This window comes from Garra rufa, chromosome 14, assembly GCF_049309525.1.
Source record: "Garra rufa chromosome 14, GarRuf1.0, whole genome shotgun sequence".
NCBI lineage: Eukaryota > Metazoa > Chordata > Actinopteri > Cypriniformes > Cyprinidae > Garra > Garra rufa.
This window is the reverse complement of record NC_133374.1, coordinates 33,789,496-33,811,567: the sequence shown is the minus strand read 5'-3', so window position 1 is coordinate 33,811,567 and position 22,072 is coordinate 33,789,496. Positions and strand designations below refer to the sequence as shown.

At 37.7% G+C, this 22,072-nt stretch overlaps 1 protein-coding gene across 1 annotated transcript in view; it reads left to right on the top strand.

Annotated features, from left to right (window-relative positions):
* cog6 (component of oligomeric golgi complex 6) overlaps positions 1-12,561 on the top strand; it is a 36,204-nt gene extending 23,643 nt beyond the window's left edge. The window contains exons 11-13 of the mRNA XM_073817861.1: positions 2,075-2,128; positions 2,505-2,584; positions 11,852-12,561. Coding sequence (XP_073673962.1) covers positions 2,075-2,128; positions 2,505-2,584; positions 11,852-11,999 — 282 coding nt within the window. The 3' untranslated portion in view covers positions 12,000-12,561. The remainder of the gene's footprint in view (positions 1-2,074; positions 2,129-2,504; positions 2,585-11,851) is intronic.
* Positions 12,562-22,072: the final 9,511 nt, after the last annotated feature.

Sequence of the window (22,072 nt, the reverse complement as noted above, 5' to 3'; positions counted from 1 at the left end):
CGCTAGGGATCGTTGCGCCCCTGATCCCCTGGGGACACTGAGGAGAGACGGGCACCGTATGATGATATGATATGATATATGATATGACTTTTTTTATTTATTTTTTTTTTTAGCCTGCAAGACCACCCTCAGGTCAGTCTTGGGCTTAGAAGGGCCCTTCTTAGAGCGCTGCTGAGACCCGCGGTCCCTACCAGTGGGGGGCGTACGGGAGGCAACGCTCTGTTTTTGCACCTCCCTGTATGAGGAGCTGGTATGCGGTCTGAGCTGGAGCACGACGAGGGAGGAACGGAAGAGTGCACAAACATAGAGCACTTGCTGAATGGCAGAAAGCTAGCGCTGCTCTCACTGCACGTGCTTTTAAGCTTCCTGGTCGGTGATGTCATCACGTATGTGACGTCTCGCGATTCCATTGGGCTGATTACACACGTGATTCAGAGCATGGTCACGCTGAAGGCGTTCCCAAAGCGTTTAGACGCAGCTCGAGTTACCTAGAAGGGAACCCTTGTCGGCAATCACAGAGGTCATACATTTCTTGTAGTTGGCCACCAGGTTTGCACACATCTCAGGAGGGATTTTGTCCCACTCCTCTATGCAGATCCTCACCAAGTCATCCAAATTTGAAGGCTAATGTTTGGCAACTTAAACCTTTAGCTCCTTCCACAGATTTTCTATGAGATTAAAGTCTGGAGACTTGCTAGGCCAATCTAAGGACCTTAATGTGCTTCTTCTTGAACCACTCCTTTGTTGCCTTGGCCGTGTGCTTTGGGTCATTGTCATGCTGGAATACCCATCCACGACACGTTTGCAATGCCCTGGCTGAGGGAAGGAGGTTCTCACCCAAGATTTGATGGTACATGGCCCCGTCCATCGTCCCTTTGATGTGGGGCAGTTGTCCTGTCCCCATAGCAGAAAAACACCCCTTAAGCATAAGGTTTCCACCTCCATGTTTGTCGGTGGGGATGGTGTTCTTGGGGTCATAGGCAGCATTCCTCCTACAGACACGGTAAGTTGAGTTGATGCTAAAGAGCTCGATTTTGGTCTCATCTGACCACAACACTTTCACCCAGTTCTCCTCTGAATCATTTAGATGTTTATTGGCAAACTTCCTTGAGAAGGGGGACCTTGCGGGCGCAGGATTTCAATTGTTTTCTTGGTGACTATGGTCCCAGCTACCTTGAGATCATTAACAAGATCTTCTTGGACAGCTCTTTGGTCTTGGCCATGGTGGAGAGTTTGGAATCTGACTGATTTATTGCTTCTGTGGACAGGTATCTTTTATACAGGTAACAAACTGAGATTAGAAGCACTCCCTTTAAGAGTGTGCCATCTTTGTTGGTTCCAATTTTATAGTGTAGCGATGTATGAAGCACAGCTCACACAGTAGTTACCTTCAAACCAAGCAATTTTCTGTTGGTCAACACAGCAAATTTGCATGAAAAACTGATTTCTATTAGATTTCTATTTGAAATGATGAAATTATGCAAAATTTTACTCAGCAATAGTAAATGAGTTGGCACTTTAACTGAGTGGTTTATAGCAACTGATACATTATTCAGTATTCAGTCAATGTGTATTTACATGTATATTAGCTATATCTTCAAATGTGTCTCATCCAATAACATTTTTATCAAGCAACACTATAGCAAGCATGTAAAGATAAATGTTTCTTGGTATGCTAGCCAGAGTTAATAATTGGTGCATTACAAAATGTGTCAACTCATAATGCATCACAAGGATGTTGCACACTTTACAATATATGGTCAAGTGGACCTTTGAGAAAGGTTCTGTACTTCTCTAAGCTTTTTTGTGTTGTTGTTGTTGTTGTTCTTTTTTCTCTCCTCTTCATTTTTTATTTATTTATTTATTTATTTTTATTTTTTGTCTCTTCAACAGTGTCACATACAAGTTACGAATTTGGTTAAAATGTGAAATCTCTCACTTCATGTTTTTTTTTTTAAGCTGCTGCACCTATTTCTTCTCTTCTTTGTTTGTGTTATATCTGTGCTGCAGGCTGTCTCAGTTCACAGAGCTGAATTAAAGTAGTCCTTCACTCATAGCTGTTTCATCCTCTTAGGGTCCCTTGGCCAACCTCCCCGGAATGGACAGCACATCCTTAAAAACAGCGATGGTAAGACCTATTTCTTTATTAAATTCTACTTGAACAGGCCTTCCTTCCTTTCCTTCAGTTGAAAAAATTAATGTTTTCAGATGTATTTTGGGATTTTTAATCTGGTCTGAATTGAAAATGTCTCTGTGTTTTACTCACACAACCTGAGGAACAAATTACCTAATGTTTTTAGATCTTTGTGGTTTCAGACCTTTTTACCACCTTTCTAGGTGAAATCACATTTCACATTAATTTTTAAATGAAATCACAGACGTCTTTTGTTAATAATTGTAAATCAACAAAACAAATCCCATTTTGAATATAACTTACAGTTTTATCAAATCTTTTCTTCGCATTCTTGTTTTGTCTAGCGGTGTGTTATTTGTTGTACTTACAGGTCCAGTTTGATCGTTATTTGGCCTCCCCTGATACGCTTGTGATGCCGCAACTCAACTTCCTGCTCAGTGCTGCTATCAAGTATGAGTCAGATCACATTTAGCACACATTTTATCTATAAGAAAGTTTTTTTTGCATTTTGTTTCAAAACATTACAATTACACACTTTTTCCCATTTTAAACAAAGAGTTCAAGAGCCTTTAAAAATTGAAAGTTCACCAAATAAGGAAACGTCCATGATCATTTAATTTATACAATGTCAATCTAAACCTGTATCACTTCCTTTCCTCTGTGGAAAACAAAAGTAGATGTATAGCAGAATATCTAAGCTAAGGACTAAGGACTGGGGATATTAAGATATAAAATTGACAAAAAATGCCCATATTAGATATATATAAGATATCTATCAAATCAGAGGCCATGTACATATATAAGTACAGTTTCAAAAACAGCATGTTTAAGTGTGAGAGGGTAGCAAACATTCTTGAAAAAATAATGGTAACACTGTACAATAATATTTCTACATACATACATACACTACAGTTCAAAAGTCTGGGATCAATAAGAAATTTTAAGAAATGTATTCATTTATTTAGTAGTAAATTGATCGAAAAGTTATAGTAAAGACATTAATGATGTTGTAAATAGATTGGTTAAATAAATGCTGTTCTTTTGAACATTTTATTCATCAAAGAATCCTGAAAAGTTTTTATACAAGCAGCACAACTGTTTTCAACATATTCTTTTCATAGTGTTTCTTGAGTACCAAATCAGCATATTAGAATTATTTCTGAAGGATCACTTGACACTGAAGACTGAAGTGATGGCTACTGAAAATTCCGCTTTGCCATTGCTGGGATAAATACAATTTTAAAATAAATTAAAATAGAAAATAGTAAAATTGTAATAATATTTCCTATTGTTACTGTTTTACTATATTTCTGATCAAATAAATTGAGCATTGGTGACTATAAGAGACACAGGGCCAGATTTACTAAACAGGGCAAATTCCAGTGTCGACGGGATGGGGAAAATTCTGTGTGTGATTTTCTACAAATGCACACATTAAAGAACACAGACACAGCCAGATCATTGCCATAATGACCAGAGCAATCTTCAAAGAGCAGCGCAAATTACTGCCTGCTTTAAGACATCCTTTTTATTGGGCGTTAAATAATGGCACAAATACCAGTACTTTGATGAGTGCAAATACTCTCCATAAATGTTCTCCTACAAATGCATATTCAGTAAGGTCAGGCGCAAAATAACTGTGTCCACGCCTTTTTTAGTGCTAATTCTTCACTGTGCGTCTTTAGTAAATCCTGACAATGCTATTTTAACCCCAGAAGATGGTTTGGGCTGCTGCAAGCCTTTACTAAATCTGCCCCTTATTTTAGAAACTTTTAAAAATCTTTACTGACCCCAAACTTTTGAATGGTAGTGTAAATTAACAATGAAAATAGTTTATTTAATGTTAGATTTTAAGTTCACCTTAAGTAGAACTGCAGGGTTTCCGCGGGGTCTTAAAAAGTCTTAAAAAGTCTAAAATTTAAAAATCAAAATTTTAGGCCTTAAAAAGTCTTAAATTCGCTGTTCTAGGTCTTAAATAATTTCACACAGGTCTTTTTTTTCCCGATGTCCATGTAACGCTACCTCTAAAGCTCATTTAAATTCTCTTTTTGTTGTTTCCGTGGTGTTGTAGTTCTTTATTTCACTATTCCAAATATAATTTGCTGTATTTAAACTACAAATGAGACCAACATGCAATAGCCAATCAGCTTTCTGTTATTGGCGCGAGTCTCTCTCGGATTGTACCGCAGAAGTAAAATGGATTTAACTTTTTAGCTATGGGGAAGTGCAAGTTTAGCGATACTTAGCTTAAAAAACTGAATATAGGGCTTGGCTAAGGCCAGTTGCTAACACCTGTAGATTTTTTTTCTCCCCCTGCGGAAGTTACTGCGTCTTCAGAATAACGTTATAGGTCGAGCTAGCTGACCGCCAGCCTTGGAGATACTTTTAAAATGTTTTTTTTTTACTTGCCCGACCGAACAAACCGCCTGATTAAAACTGAAGTGACAAAAACAACTAGCGAAGCATCGAAAGGCAAGAAAGATTCATATTTTAATACATTCAACGTAAACAGAAATTGATAATGGATAGTGTATTTCTGGTCTATTCGTGACATACTTTAAAACAAATGAGCGTAACAGCACTCTAAAGAAACACACTGAGGTAAAAATGTTAAATGTATAGTTTATTTATAAAATGATATAGTTCAGTAATATACCAAGTGAGCTTTATGCTGAATATTCTCACAATTACAAATGTTACATTAATTTTAGCTCAATAAACAAGTAGTTAGTCAAGTAGTTACTTGCATATTAGACAAAATATTTTCACTGTTTTGTTCTTTCACCAACGAAAATAGTTCCAAACAAGGATCGCAGCAGAAGCATTCTCCTATCAGCGTTTTGCTATGATTCAGCGTTTTGCTCGAATCAGTTGAAGTAACTCGCTCATGAAGTGACTTACCGCCACCTGCTGGTAGTTTAATGTGTTTAAAAGTATGCCGCCACACCCAACATTCTAATTTATATATTTATAAATCAATAAATGTATTTAAAACATTAATCTCACTTTTAATTTTGCAGTGTAAATTGTGTAATCTCACTGCTAACAGCCATTTACAATTTATTGATAAATTCATAAAATAAAATTTCAAAGTTAATGCATACATTTAAAAAAAAAAAAAAGGCCTTTATAAAGGTAAATCAAATATGCAGATTTAAGATGTAAAAGCTTATAGAGCACTGATGAAAAAATTGCTTCAGAATTTTTTTTTACATCAGTTATTTCTAGTGGTTATATTTTATGTGGAATAGTATCTGCTGATATGAAAAGTTCACTGTATATCGTAGTAATACATTTAATTTATGACAGCCATGAAATTGTTTACTTTTTACATTAAACACATTAAATATTATATATGCATGTAATATAATATCTATTTCCATTACAGGTTTTGGTCTTAAATTTAATATAAGGTGGTATTAAAAAGGTCTTAAAAAGTCTTAAATTTCACTTGTTCATATCTGCAGAAACCCTGAACTGGCAATTTCAGTCTTTTGCTAGTATAGAATATTGCACCTTTAAACGTTCTCATATTTTCACACACATCACATATACCATTAACTGAATAAAATTTCATTTTTTGTCTCAATTTTAGTCACACACGTGTTTACTAGCTACCATTTACCTACATGATTTCTTACTACTTAGTCACAACCAACCTTAACAAATAATGGTTTTGGCTGATAAAATCGATCCCACCGTCATTGCATTAACGAAGCGGTGATGAGCATAAGAGGTTTCTTGTGCATTGGTCATGGTTCTTGTTTCCCTCTCCTCCTTGCAGTTGGTTCTTTTAGCATCAGCACATCAGTGTGATGTTGCTATTTGAGTGGTAGAGAGGCACACACACTGAGTCACATTGTTACTGGGAAATGTAACAGGCTTGAGGAGCACTCACTGTCCCTCAGGTTAATGTTCTCTATTAATGGAGATGGACTCGTGCACAGGCTTGGCACAACTAATTAGCTCCTGGTCCATTTCTCTCTCTCTCTTTCTATCTATCTCTCCCACACATAAACACGCTGCACGTGACTGAACCCTGCATGAGATACAAAGACAAGCTGAATAGAGATGGATCCGTTTGCACACACATAATTTTGTCCTGTACACTTCACTTTAAAGGGATTTACTAAAATTCTCCCATTATTCAGCCTTGTGTCTTTTCAAAAGTTTGGGTTTTTGCTTAAAATCTTAATACCCGCCCACATTTTCCTGTTTGATTTAGAAATTGTTCTTTTGGGTTAAATGTTTTAGTAAATTGTTTGCTCCAATTCACAAAACTGTTCTGAATGATTTGTTTATTGATCTGACTGACCTTGTTATCATATTTAACTTGATCTAGTTTCTCACTGATTAACAGCCCTAGAATGAAAGATTATCAGTGAATAACGAGTTAAATTTATTTCTTAAACAAACCCAAATGGCTTCTGTAGAAATGTGTCAATATACACTCACTGGTCACTTTATTAGGTACCCTTGTTCATGCATGTTAACTTAAATATCTAATTTGTCAGTCACATGGTAGCAACTCTGGGCATGTAGGCATGTAAACTTGGTCAAGACAATATGCTGAAAGTCAAACTAAGCATCAGAATGGGGAAAAAAGGTGATTTAAGTAACTTTGAGTGTGCCATCTTTGTTGGTGCCAGACGGACTGGTCTGAGTACTTCAGAAACTGCTGATCCTACTAGGATTTTCACGTACAACCACAGAGAATGTAGAGCTGCACGATAAATTGAAATGAAATCACAATCGCGATTAGGCAGAAGCTGCGATTGTCATGAGTGAAGCACGGTTCTGTGATCAGCAGTAAATCTTCATCCGGAAACTCTAAATACGCCCCGAAGAAACAACTCAGGAAATGCCTATGGCTTTAGCTAAAAAAAAAAAAACAGAAGATTTAACTGCTTTCAATGATTCAATGTGACTATTAAAAAACACAACTACAACAATATATGGTTTATCAGAAAATTTTGTTATTATAAATTTCATTATGCAGGGAGATGCAGTGTCTCGTTTCCCTCCGGTAACCATGGTTATATACGTTACCTAGAGACGTTCCCCTTCAGGGAACTCGAGCTGTGTCACAGAAGCTTTGGGAACGACTATGCCCACGTCGCCATACTTATGCTCGTCATACTCATGCTCATCATGATTTTACACTAGACAGGCTGACAAATGCCAAATCTAGATGGGAACAGAAAGGACCAGCCTGCTGCATTACAACATCTTGCAGGGAAACCCCTGATAAAGACTTAGAATCTTCCATCCTGGTCTCAAAGCACCACGAAGGAAACATGTTACCAACGGTTTCTTCCCCAGCGACTGACTTAGAGGAGCGTGCAGCCATGTATACCTTCAGAGTGGAGGGAGATAACCCTGTGGCCCTGCGGAGAAACGCTTCTGCAGAAACTTCAGAACTGTACCAACTGGGCAGTTGACTGAGTCTTGCAGTTGCTGTCTCCACCAAGAAGTGAAGGATTTCCACTTAAGGGGATACTGTTTTCTCGTGGTGGGATCTCTGAACTGGAGTATGGTCTCAACAACCTCAATTGAGAGACCGGATCCTAATAGCTGTGCACCCTTAGGAGCCACATCCATAGCTTTCATAACTTCCAGTTAAGTGTACCATATGCATCAGACGTTTAGCCAACGTTCCAGGGGCGTGACGTCTGAGGCTGAGACTATACAGACGCAGCCTAAGCCATGTCTGTTTCATGGTGTCCAGTCTGAGAGGAGCAGGATGTGAGATTGGACATGGACTGTGAAGTCTGAAGACACACACATGCCTGCTCCACCACATCAGGGTCGCACGTCTATTCCCTGGGCCTCAGCCCCTGTCTCAACACGATGTCTGCTCCCTGGATGTAAGCTGCTATCAAAGAGAGGAGTTTTCCTTGGGCCCACAAAAGGATCTAGCACACCAGCCTGTATTGGGGCCACGGACACAGACCACCCCCCCCCCCCCCCCCCGGTGGTTGATGTAAGAGACCACCAATGTGTTGTCTGTGCAAACAAGCACATGACGGCCTCTTAGGTCTGGGAGAAAGTGTTTTGGTACCTGAAACACAGTCAACATCTCCAGGCAATTTATGTTCTACGTGAGATGGTGGCCACGGGCAGAGCGGCCACTCATGACCTCTCCCCCAGCCTGTGAGGGAGGCATCCGTTGTTAGCGTTATGCGTCGACCAGGGCCTTGGGACAGGAACAAAGGATTCCTCCGCATGTCCAAGGCACGTAAACATCGTTGCGTGACCTTGATCATGCAAAGCAGGTTGCCCCTTGAGGAAAACTCCTGGTTCTCAGCCACCACTGCAAAGGTCTCATGTACAGCAGACCAAAAGGTATCACGTTGGATGCAGCTGCCATCAGACCTAACAGTCTCTGAAACTATTTGACAGTGAGTAAATGGCCTTCTCTCACTGAGGATTAACTCCACCCGAGCAGGAGACAGATGTGCTTGCATTATGAATCGAATCCCCACTACATCAAGGATGACCGGCAGGAAGCGACCTATTTATCCACTATACTGTTGCTAGGCGGCAGCTAAGAACAGTTCTTGCTGGAGACCTCTGTGTCCCGAAGCACCAAGATGGCAGGGTTAACAGACCTGCCTCCTAAAGGCACTAAGGAGAGATGGGCACCGTATAATGAAGTGTGAACTGTTTCTCCCCAATTAAGGAAACCTTGAGCAATCAGCCCAGTGCCCTGAAGTGGATGACCAGCAGGGAACCGAACTGGCTGCTTAAGAACCTCCTTAGAGGTTGTGAGCTTCCCAGTACCACCATGTTTCTGGGCAGACATTGAGAACTGTAGTCACTTGAGAGCGCTGTGCCCTGAAGCACCAAAGGTGGAGCAGTTAACAGACCGGCCTCCAGAGGGCTCTGAGGAGAAACAGGCACCATATAATGAGGTGTCAACAGCTCTTCCCCAGAAGGGCCTGCTCTCAGAAGTCTGACAGCACTGGAATCAGGACTTCTTGTTGGTCCACAGCAGGGAATGCTCCCGCCCAGCAGTCTGTGTCCGCTGTGTCTGCCAAAAAACGATTGGTGGATAATGTTGGGGCCTTCTGGGACGATGCTCACAAGCGTCAGTCCCAGCTTTCCCAGCTGTTTGCCTTTACTGACATAACCAACTGTTTTTGTAACTCCTGAGTGTTTTTAACATAAACTTGTGTGTATTTAACAGTTTAAGCAATAAGACATGAAAGAGAACTTAGTTTAGTACTCACATGCTGTGTGATAGCCGCTTTCTGTGCGCATGCTTTGGATGTGTGTGCTCAGAAAATCCTATATCATTATCCTATATATATATTTTTAACAGAATATTTGAGGTAAGAGCTGTAAAATAGTCATATTCTGGAAAAGAGGGCAGGGAGTGGCAGCTCATTTGCATTTAAAGAGACATGTAAAAAAACTATGTGTTTCTGCTTCCACTCAAAATGGGCATTTTCAAAATGATATAAATGATCTGTGGGGTATTTTGAGCTGAAACTTCACTGACACATTCTGGGGACACCTGACTTACATTAAATATGGGAAAAAGAGGCATAATAGGTCTCCTTCAAAGTGCTCTATTTTCACACACTAATTTTATCTTAATATATTAAAATGTATTCTTTAGTATTTCTTAAGATAATCCAAATATCTATTTAGATAATCTAATATCTAAGTGTACTAAAATGTGCTATTTTGGAACACCATGAATATGAACTCAAATGTGCTTTTAACATACTATCTCTGTATTAAAAAATGTATTTAGTTACCACTTGTAGTCCACTTTAACCCATCTTTCATACACTAGTGGGTTCAAGTGTACTACAAGTAGTAACTAAATACATTTTTTAAGGTATTAGAAGGGTGTATCCAATAAAATGGCTAGTGTATAAAGTGAAGAAATATGAAATGTGTTTATGATACTTTTATGTTTTTTTTTTTTACATTTTTTTTTAACCTTTATAAAGCTTCCTTTTATTGTATTCACATATGGAGAAAATGCATTTTGTGTTTCACAGAATGAAAAAAGTTGACATGTTTAGTACAACATGAGAGTGAGTAAATTACATCATTTTTAAGTAAACCTAAGGCCAAGCCTTAATTTGATAGGAGGCCTATTTATGTAAGAGATAAAGGTTCACATGCATGTAAATTGCTTATTTACCTTAAAAGGTGCCATAGAATGGAAAACTGTATTTACCTTGGCATATTTGAATAACAACAGTTCTGTACATGGACATGACATACTGTGAGTCTCAAACACTATCGTTTCCTCCTTTTTATATAAATCTGGTGTTTGCAAAAGACCACGGAAAAAGAGGCCAATTCTAACATAACACCAACTATGACGTTATAGTCGGGATCATTAATAGTCATGCCCCCAACATTTGCATAGCCGAATCGTCAGAAGTTCTGCAGGTAGGCTATTGTGAAAAAACAAAGCGAGGACAATAGAGAAAATGACAGATCACGGGAATAAATGTTATGTTCCAGGTTGTGCAGGGGATGTTAGGTGCAGGGATGGGTTAGTGTCTGTACTCAGAAAGGCACGGAAAACAAATAACGCATTCTAATAAAATAAGACGAGCCACTAAATGGACATGGTTAGCTTCCTGCTAGCGGTAGCCTGTTACATTGCAGTACATAAGATTTCACTTACCACATAAACAGAGTAAGGAGAGATGACTGCGCGGACGATGGCGAATGATTTACAGATCCTTAGCACCACTAACAAACATCCAAACTTGTAAAATGTGTGGTAAGTACTGCCGCTGTAGTATAACGTTACACAGAGCATGTGTAATCGCAAAACTCAGAAGTGAAAGTAAAAAGTGATTGTGCATTCAAAACTTTTCAATGCCCCGCATATTATTAGCGGCTCGGGCTCCGTGATTAAATGTATATTTTCCTCCCTGTGTGAGCTACTGAAATTAGATGCTCTGTGAAACAGCCAATCAGAGCAAAGCTCATCATTATGATTCATGAACCTTGCAGATAAGGTAATAACAGACCATATAATTCTAGGGACAAATCCTAGGGTTGTAAATGGACTTGTAAACCGTTTCTGGAGAATTTCTTTGTCCTTACCTAAGCCATATACCTTCTATGTAGATGTCAGAGAACAATTTAAAATATTGTATCAATGCATTCTATGGCATATTTAAGACTTCGGTATGTACCTGTGTGTAGCTGTACTGACAGAAGTTCATCTGTAGAGGGCAGTGTTACAGTAGTCCTGAACTGAACCCAGATCAGTGTTTTGTGTGGCTCTACTTTCTTTGCTCACTCAACTAGCAATATTCGGACCAGTTTATGTAGTTTTCAATTAGGCTGATTCATGTGTGATGTGTTTCCAAGAACCCAGATCAGATGTTCCCTCAAAAACCAAAACAGCACCAAGTTATGGCTAACGAAGTGTTCCTGGAGTTATTTATCTTTGATGTTGTTTTGATTCACTTGGTTTGTTCAGTCACAAAATGTAAAATATATTTGTCAAGATAACCTTGACAGAACGGTCAAGGTTATCTTGACAAATATATTTTACATTTTACCAATCATATATGGTAAATAGTTTCCAATGGCAACTCGTTAAATTATTTGGGGAAACAATTTACATTGTAGTATCTGTCTAACATGATACATCAAAGTGTAGTCAGTTGCAATACATTCATTGTGTTAGTTGAATGTGTAAAATATTTAAAATAATTCTCTCTTTCACAGGGAGCAGATCTTCAAACAGTCCACAGAGCTGGTGTGTCGTGCATATGGAGAGGTGTACAAAGGTGTCACCAACCCTACAAACGCCTATAAAGATGCAGAGTCTGTCCTGCACAGATCTCCACAGCAGGTACAAACCCTGCTGTCCTGAAATGTGCTGCACCCCCCTTACAAACTGTGCATATCACTGCAGTTTCCAAGCAAGGATTTGACATCTACACACAATGTTCTGGGACTGACACTGAATTCTGGCCACAAGACCATATTCAAATACTCATCTGGTAATGGGTTTATCACTGTTAATTGTTAATTAAGTGAAACAAAGACACTCCAGTGACAGTGAGTATATACAGAAATGTATCTGTCTAGATTTCTCAAATGTTGCTCTGCGGACGCTGCTGTTTGCCAGAGGAGAGAAGAGGACAGCTCACACTGAGAGAAAAAAAAAAAAGTGTATTTTTCCTTCCCATGAAGGAAGATGGAGATCTCCACTAGCAGACCCAGGGAAGCAAACTGTAGACTATTTCATTGCCACACACAGATTCACATGCACTCACATATACATAGTCACTGCATTACATACACAGGCTTTTTCTTTCACCGCCACTGGGGCCTGATATGACGTCGGTCTGTAATCAGAAATAGCTCTGTCTTTCTTCTCTTTAAATCATATATTTTTTTTTTAACTGTATTAAAATACACACTTAAAAGTTCACAGGCTTCTCTTTCTCTTTTTTCCCCTCTCAGCCTCTTTTGAAAGAGATAGTTAAATGAAATTTTGCGGCCACCCAGTGGAGAAGTCGACCAATGCTGAGAAAGTCGAAGGCATTCTCTCAGACAATGGTGCTTTCATGTCTGCGGCCCAATGGGCAGTCACGCCATCATTTAATTGCTGACAAAATGCCTGCCAGTGCTCGTTCGTCAACTAAATTTAGCAAAACACTGAAAAACAGAGGAGAAAAAAGCAGTATTACTCTCAGACTATTATTAGAAGTTTGTACCAGTTCTGAATTGGAAGCAGACGGAATAGTAAGGCCTAGCAGAAGTGCAGATTATGACCATTAGGATGTGAGGAGACTACAGTGAACTCAGTGTGTGAGAGTTGCTGGGGGCCACATGTCCTCTCATCTGGTGGAATATTTTGAGCGTGTCACATGGCTGCATTAAAGGGACTCTCCCCGCGGTGCCCGTAGACAAGACGCCCCTCACATGCCTTGCATTCAGCTCGAGGCTTTTAGCTAGCAAAAAGCAAAGTCAAGTGAAGTACAAGTGTGACACTGTGGTGTGGTGTACTGTGAAATGGGTTATGAATATAGATGACTATTTTTAACTCAGATGAACATCTGTGGGAGGCACGGAAACCCATTTTGGTTATCACACAGCATCTAAACCTGCAACACACCATCTGAACTGGAAACATTTTGTGTGCAGTGCAGGGTCAGAGTAGGTTTCAAAAGCACTTGATTTTTCTACATTCATTGGTCACAAAAAATATTAAAACAGTGAAGCGCAATGGTGTAATATGTAAATTTAACCTGAAATACCTAACATATGAAATAACAGTCAGAAAATCTCATTTTTTGAAATGGTATAGTTTGTAGTTCATAGTTAAGGAAGAAGAAATACCTCAGTATTATTCAGAGGCCTAAACTAACCAACATATGCAAGTTGGTGCAACTAAGAATATTTATATGGCCAAAAAGTAAAATTAAATTCTGATAGCTTGTAATGCAAATCAACAGCTCTCTATAATAGTATAGGGTCAAAGAAGAAAAAGGGTTTAAGCATAAAAACAATAAGTGTATTACTGCTTTAATGTTGTTTTTCCCCCAAAAAAATATTAAAATAATTAAAAAACTTATTTGAAACCTTAAAAGTAGACACTCTACTTACATTTAATGTGCTTTCTATGGACATAAAATCACTTTTGTAAATTTCCTTTAAAGTGGTATCTTAACGTCTTTGACTCTATAGTAGAATAATTAAATAAAATGCATATAAATATCAGCTGTCACTATATATCTTCCATTATTTCTTAGTGAAATTTAATTCCTTAGCTTTATGATCAAAGTCTCTGTATTGGATTGCATTATATGCTTTCCCCACATAATAAAAACAACGATACAATGATGATTCAGAGGTGTACAAATAAACATTCATCAAAAGCCTGAGGTATTATACTCACATTGGTGCTCACATTTCTTTTTCCATTATGATACCAGGACAGTTGTCCCACCAAGATATTTTTAATTTTATAGCCCCCAAAAATATCAAAATGACAAGCTCATCATTGCAAGTCATTGTATATAAGCAACACACACACACACACACATGTTGGGTTTACATGTTTTATGGGGACATTCCATAGGCGTAATGGTTTTTATACTGTACAAACCGTACTTTCTATCACCCTACACCTACCCTACACCTAAACCTAGCCCTCACAGGAGATTGTGCACACTTTTACTTCGTCAAAAAAACTCATTGTGCATGATTTATAAGCCTGTTTCCTCATGGGGACCTGAGAAATGTCCCCACAAGGTCAAAATCTACTGGTATTCCTATCCTAGTGGGGACATTTGGTCCCCACAACGTGATGAATACCAGGTACACACACACACACACACACACACAGTCATAATAAACAGAGATATCTAAAATCCCTTCTCTAAATAAAACTTTAACGCAAATATTTCAACAAGATGAAACGGGAATTTTGAACCTGGTTTCATCCAATGTTCAGATTCATGCATATTTAATTAGATAATGCATCATTTGCATGCCTATTTAAATATAATATTTCAGAACACCAATTCAAAACTATCCTAATGTACTGATCAAATCAACTGAGGAAGTATGGTAATATCTGTTCCAATGTATTTATTTATTTATTTTACCCTATTTACCTGTGATGTCTTAAAATAATTATTTTATTTCACATTGAGTGAATGTGGCTTAAGTGCTCAAAAACATTTTGGGCCACTGTAAAACACTAGTTTGGGCTTTAAAAAAACCAAATGCAGTTAAGTTTATTTTAAGTTTCTCCCTGCAGGCCGCCACAACTCTTAACCATACATACTCTTAAATGTTAAGCTATGAGACGTTATCTAAGCGGGGTCAATACTGAGGTGTTGGACTCTGTAATGTGATGACATCATGGCTGTGGATAGACCGCTGGATTCAGATCTAGACTAACCCCACCCGAACCCGTCCAAACCCACAATCAACACAGACTAACATAGTCCAGCAAACGAAAGTTGATGAGGTCCTTATATTATAAACAGACGGGTTTTGTTGCTTAAAATAAGGTATAATTGTAAGGGTATTATCTAAGGGCTTTCCTAACGTTAGTGGTTTGTTGCAACAGGCTACGAGTCCCCATAGAGTTTATTTTTGTTGGATATAGAGCAGTGTTATTTTAGCATTATTGATATACAAATACATATATATATATATATATATATATATATATATATAGATATAGATATAGATATATATAGATATATATAGATAGATAGATATAGATATAGATATATATAGATATTTAGATATTTAGATATTTTTAGATTTTTTAGATCTAATATTATTATATACAGTACATTGATATTATTTTTATTTTTATAAATTGTTATATTTTAGATTTATATTTTTAAGTTATTGTTTATGTTATTATTATTATTATTATGGTTTTAGTTTTAGTTAACAATAACCCCCTTATACAGAATAGATTTTTATCTGTTTTTGAAAGAGAGGCGATAAATTAATCCACTAGCTAAAATAATTTGTCAGACTTCAAACTGCTTCAAACATAAAACCTTAAAAAAATTTTAAAGATTTTTATTTTTTTATTTGTTATTATATTATTTTAATTCTCAAAGAATTAAAATGACTATTAACACTGTATAGTTACGGTTATCATCATAGTTATTGTCCTTGTTGGGACCAACTCTTCAGTCTAAGTTTGGGTTTAGGTTGTCTAGGCCTGGTCTAGGTCTTGTATTGTATGGTCAACTTCAGGTTGTTATCACAAACATACAAATACCACCTATACAAATATAACTTTGATTGGCCGCCTGTTATCAGTTATTATTTTACACCTTCGCTTCCCACTAAAAGGTTCTTTAAAAGTGCCTAACTGCGTTATAAACATTTATACCCGCTCATGTCGGTGAAAGTGTTCTGTGTTAATGAGTATTACACCAGCTGGTGGTTTGGAATTGTGCATGTATCAGTGTGCAATGAAGCACATGGCCGTGTTTAACTAGACACACACAAGCTCATTCCTTCCCATTAGCACGTGTTATGTGGCAGCCGCACTGGCGTGCAACAGGTGTTGTGTTCCATTGACAGGTGTGAGAGGAACCATTAGGGTTAACACTTCAGCGCACACAGCTGACTTATCCATCCATCCATCTATCCATCCGTCCGTCCATCTCTCTGTCTGTTCTCTCTTAATTAACCAGAAATGCCCTGCGTTTGCCCTTTTGACCTACTTTGCAGTCAAACCGGTTTCAGTATACACTAAACTGGCTTTTACAGATGGCAGGAGATCAGTTTTGTTTGGAACAGTTTGCCGCATGCTGTGTCCCAGTTTGCCGCATGCTGTGTCCCAGTTCACCCTAGTAAGCACTAGGTACATACTTTTGAGTGTGTTCTACAATATGTAATGCGAGTGGTTTGCTGGGTCGTTGTTGTTTAACTATTAAAATGTATTTTTGTTAGTTGAAATATAGCAGAAATATATATATTTTTTGCTATACAAATACAATATGAATGAACATCTCATCCATATTTTTTTTTTCTTTTATTTAATTTTGAATATAATTTATTTTAATAAAGTATGTTTGAATAAATCTCTTAATTCTGGCATAACAGTGATAATTGTTTGACACCAAAAAAAACTTTTTATATCATCCACTATTTAAACGGTTATATATTGACAATAATTTACTGCAGAAATGTAGTAATTATGTCATTAGAAAGCTGGGGAAACTTGGGGAAAAAATAAATAATGTGTTTCTGGGTCAGAATGATAGAGCAGGTCAGATACAGTAACATGATAAAATGTTATAAACCTGTATCTTTAGCCACACACCCTCTTGTTCATTCTTTACACACATAAGATAGTATGCAAATAAGGAATGATGCATGAGAGTCAAGATTTGGGTCAAGCTGATTTTTGAAGTGCACAGAAAAGCCAGTTCAATTCAATGTGATAAAGCTGTGTGATAGGAAGCAGTGGTTAAATCAGTGAGTGGTGCTGGACTTTGTTCAGTGCTGCCACAAGCTCTGGATGATGTCAGACATTCTTCAGACTGGATCCTATTGCTATATTGATCTGTTACACATCTAATTCATTAAAGTAAAATGTTATCAGTGTCAATAATACTGATCTGTTTTCGAAGGCAATATTAGAGGTTAGTTTAATCTCTGGCATAGATTTGTGCATTCCTTCTTGTTCACCCTCATTCTTTGCTTCTTCTGAAGTGCCCAAGACCTTTTTCTGCAGGACTTCAACAATGCAGCCAAATTCCTATTGTGCTATTCTGTGGTTAATCTTGGCACATGTCCTCTCCCCTTTGCATTAATTAAATCAGATTGAATGCTCTGGATACATATACATTCTTATTACTGTGTGTTTTAGTTAATGGGGAAAATTAGGATTATTTGTGAAATGTTCTATGATAGCACCAATTTTGATGACGTTGATAATGCTGGGTTAATTGTAGGTTGGTTAATCCACGCTTAATAAAAATCAAGTCACCTTTATTTATATAGAGCTTTTAACAATACAGATTGTGTCAAAGCATCTTTACAGCATTAAACAGGAAAATAGTGTGACAATAATGCAAAGGACAATAGTAAACAATTTTCAGTAAAAGTCAGTTCTTCACTGAATTCAGTGATGTCATCATTCAGCTCAATTCAGTTAAAATAGTATTAGTGTAATCAAGTCAGTGATATCACTGGAAATACTGAGCTGCTAAACCATTCAAGGCTTTATAAGTAATTAGCAAGATTTTAAAATCTATACAATGTTTATTAGGGAGCCAGTCCAGTGTTGACAGAACCGGGCTAATATAGTCATACTTCCTGGTTCTAGTAAGAACTCTAGCGGCTGCATTTTGAACCAGCTGGAGTTTGTTAATTAAGCACAAAGAGCAACCACCTAATTAAGAATTACAATATTCTTACCTTTAGGTCATGACCGCATGAATTAATGTTTCTGCATTCGACATTGAGAGCATAGGTCGTAATTTAGATACATTTTTGAGATGGAAAAATGCGTTTTTACAAATGCTATGGCTTTCGAAGGAAAGATTGCTAATTATTATATAAACTGACAATTAATATTAAACTTTGCAAAATATTAAGTAGGATGCCCACTATAGTAAATTAAGCAGTTTTACCAAAATATCTTAATATTAAATTAATTTTGTTTTGGGTTTTTTTCTAAATACATCTGAAGTAGGTAGGAAGTCTACTAAAAATGATACAGAGCAAACTCTTGAATTTTTGGGCTCAAGAAGGTGGGTTGGTTTTGAGCGGGTTCAAGTCAAGTCAAGTCACCTTTATTTATATAACGCTTTTAACAATACAGATTGTGTCAAAGTAACTGCACAGTATTTAAACAGCACAATAGTGTGTAAGTAACGCATTATTGTAAACAATCAATTTTCAGTTAAAGGCAGTCCATCAATGAATTCAGTGATATCATCATCCAGTTCAGTTCAAATAGTATACAGTATCGCTGGAAAGTGTCCCCAACTAAGCAAGCCAGAGGCGACAACGGCAAGGAACCAAAACTCCACAGGTGACAGAAATGGAGAAAAAAACCTTGGGAGAAACCAGGCTCAGTCGGGGGACCAGTTCTCCTCTGGCCAGACGAAACCAGCAGTTTGTACCAATGTCAGATTGTAGAGAATTTGTCTGGATCCCGTGGTGTGGCACCGATGGCCGTCTAGGTTGGCGAGGTCTTCATTGATGATCCGTCTCTGGAGCTCATCTGGTTGACATCCACGGCTATTGAAGTCATCTCCAGGTGGTGATCCATGATCTAAGCTGGGTACGGACTGGATCCGGGGGACTGCAGTGACCATCTGATCTGGATACAGGCTGGATCTGGTGGCTACGGTGACCTCGGAATAAGAATGAAACAGACTAATATTAGCGTAGATGCCATTCTTTTTACGATGCAAGGAGTGCATCTGATGTTATGGGAGGTGTTTTCGGTTCCGGTTTACCTAATTAATGCAGCCTAACAATCCTTTAACGGATTTGAGTTAGGAATGTGTTAATGTTTTATGTGTAAGCCAGGTTAAAGAGATGTGTCTTTAATCTAGATTTAAACTGACAGATTGTGTCTGCCTCCCGAACAGTGTTAGGTAGATTATTCCAGAGTTTAGGCGCTAGATAAGAAAATGATCTGCCGCCGGCAGTTGATTTTGATATTCTAGGTATTATCAAATTGCCAGAACTTTGAGAACGCAGCAGACGTGAGGGACTACAATGCAATAGAAGCTCGCTCAAGTACTGAGGAGCTAAACCATTGAGGGCTTTATAAGTAATTAGTAAGATTTTAAAATCTATATGATGTTTTATAGGGAGCCAATGCAGTGCTGACAGAACCGGGCTAATATGGTCATACTTTCTGGTTCTAGTAAGAACTCTAGCTGCAGCATTTTGGACCAGCTGGAGTTTGTTTATTAAGCGTGCAGAACAACCACCCAATAAAGCATTACAATAATCTACCCTTGAGGTCATGAACACATGAATTAATGTTTCAGCATTTGACATTGATAGCATAGGTCGTAATTTCTATATATTTTTAAGATGGAAAAATGCGGTTTTGCAAATGCTAGAAATGTGGTTTTCAAAGGAGAGATTGCTATCGAACAGGACGCCTAGGTTCCTAACTGATGACGACGAATTTACAGAGCAGCCATCTAGTATTAGACTGTGTTTTAGGTTATTACTTGTGGAGGTTTTAGGTCCAATAATTAACACCTCTGTTTTTTCAGAATTTAACAGTAAGAAGTTATTCGCCATCCAGTTTTTAATATCAGCTATGCATTCTGTTAGTTTTTCGAATTGATATGTTTTGCCGGGCTGTGAAGAAATATAGAGCGGAGTATCATCAGCGTAACAATGAAAGCTAACACCATGTTTCCTGATGATATCTCCCAAGGGTAACATGTAAAGCGTAAAAAGTTATGGCCCTAATACTGAGCCTTGAGGTACTCCATACTGCACTTGCGATTTAAATGATACCTCTTCATTTATTGCCACAAACTGATGATTGTCTGATAAGTACGATTTGAACCATGCCAGTGCACTACCATTAATGCCTACATAATATTCAAGTCTATTTAAAAGAATGTTGTGGTCAATAGTATCAAACGCAGCACTAAGATCCAGTAGCACTAATAGGGAGATGCAACCACAATCGGTTGTAACTCTAATAAGAGCAGTCTCAGTGCTATGATACGGTCTAAAACCTGACTGGAAATCCTCACAGATACCATTTTTCTCTAAGAAGAAGCATAATTGTGAGGATACTACCTTTTCTAGTATCTTTGACAGAAAAGGGAGATTCGAAATTGGTCTGTAGTTAATTAATTCATTGGGGTCAAGTTGTGGTTTTTTAATGAGTGGCTTAATAGCAGCCAGTTTGAAGGTTTTGGGGACATATCCTAATGATAATGACGAATTAATAATATTTATAAGAGGATCTATGACTTCTGGAAGTACCTCCTTTAGTAGATTAGATGGAATAGGGTCTAACATGCATGTTGTAGGTTTAGATGATTTAACAAGTTTATACAATTCTTCCTCTCCTATAATAGAGAATGAGTGGAATTGTTGTGTAGGAGATCTACAACGCATTATCTGATGCGATACTGTAGCGGGCGGCTGTATGGTTACAATTTTATCTCTAACAGTGTCTATTTTGGAGGTAAAGTACGTCATAAAGTCATTACTGCTGTGCTGTTGGGAAATGTCTGCACCTGTTGCTGCTATATTTTTAGTAAATTTAACCACAGTATTGAACAAATACCTAGGGTTATGTTTGTTTTCTTCTAAGAGAGACGAAAAGTAATCCGATCTGGCAGTTTCTAATGCTTTTCTATAAGATAAGTTACATTCACGCCAAGCAGTACGAAAAACCTCTAGTTTTGTTTTCCTCCAGCTGCGTTCCATTTTTCGTGCTTTTCTCTTTAGGGCGCGAGTGTGATCGTTATACCACGGTGTTACACTGTTTTTCTTAATCTTTTTTAAGCGCACTGGAGCAACTGTATCTAAAGTGATAGAAAAGAGAGAGTCCATAGTTTCTATTACATCAAGTTTTTCTGCGCTATTGGATATGCTGAGGAATTCAGATAAGTCAGGAAGATTACTTACAAAGCAGTCTTTTGTAGTAGAAGTGATGGTTCTACCATACTTGTAGCAAGGAGTTGAATTTACAGTTTTAGCTATCTGGAGTATACAAGAGACTAGATAATGATCTGAGATATCGCTTTGCTGCAGAATTTCAACACCATTAACATCAATTCCATGTGACAGTATTAAATCTAGAGTATGATTTCGGCAATAAGTAGGACATGTTGTTTAACCCCAATAGAGTTCAAAATATCTATAAATGCTGTTCCTAATGCATCTTTTTCATTATTAACATGGATGTTAAAATCACCCACTATTAAGACTTTATCTGCGGCCAACACTAACTCGGATAGAAAATCAGCAAATTCTTTAATAAAGTCTGTATGGTGCCCTGGTGGCCTGTATACAGTAGCCAGTACAAATGTCACGGGGGATTTATCATTAGTACTTGTTTCTCTGGATAATGGTAAATGAAGCACCATTACTTCAAACGAGTTATATTTGTTCTCTGAGAGACATTGAGAATATTGCTATAAATAGTAGAAACACCTCCCCCTTTACCTTTTAGACGCGGTTCATGTTTATAACAGTAATCTTGGGGGGTGGACTCGTTTAAAATAATGTAATCGTCTGGTTTTAGCCAGGTTTCTGTCAAACAGAGCACATCTAGCTTATGATCAGTGATCATATCATTTACAAAAAGTGCTTTCGTTGAAAGGGACCTGATATTCAATAAGCCAAGCTTTATCAATTGTTTCTCTGTATTATATATATTTTTTATTTGTTGAACATCAATTAAATTGTTAGTCTTGATTTGATTCAGGCGTTTTTTGTATTTTCTAG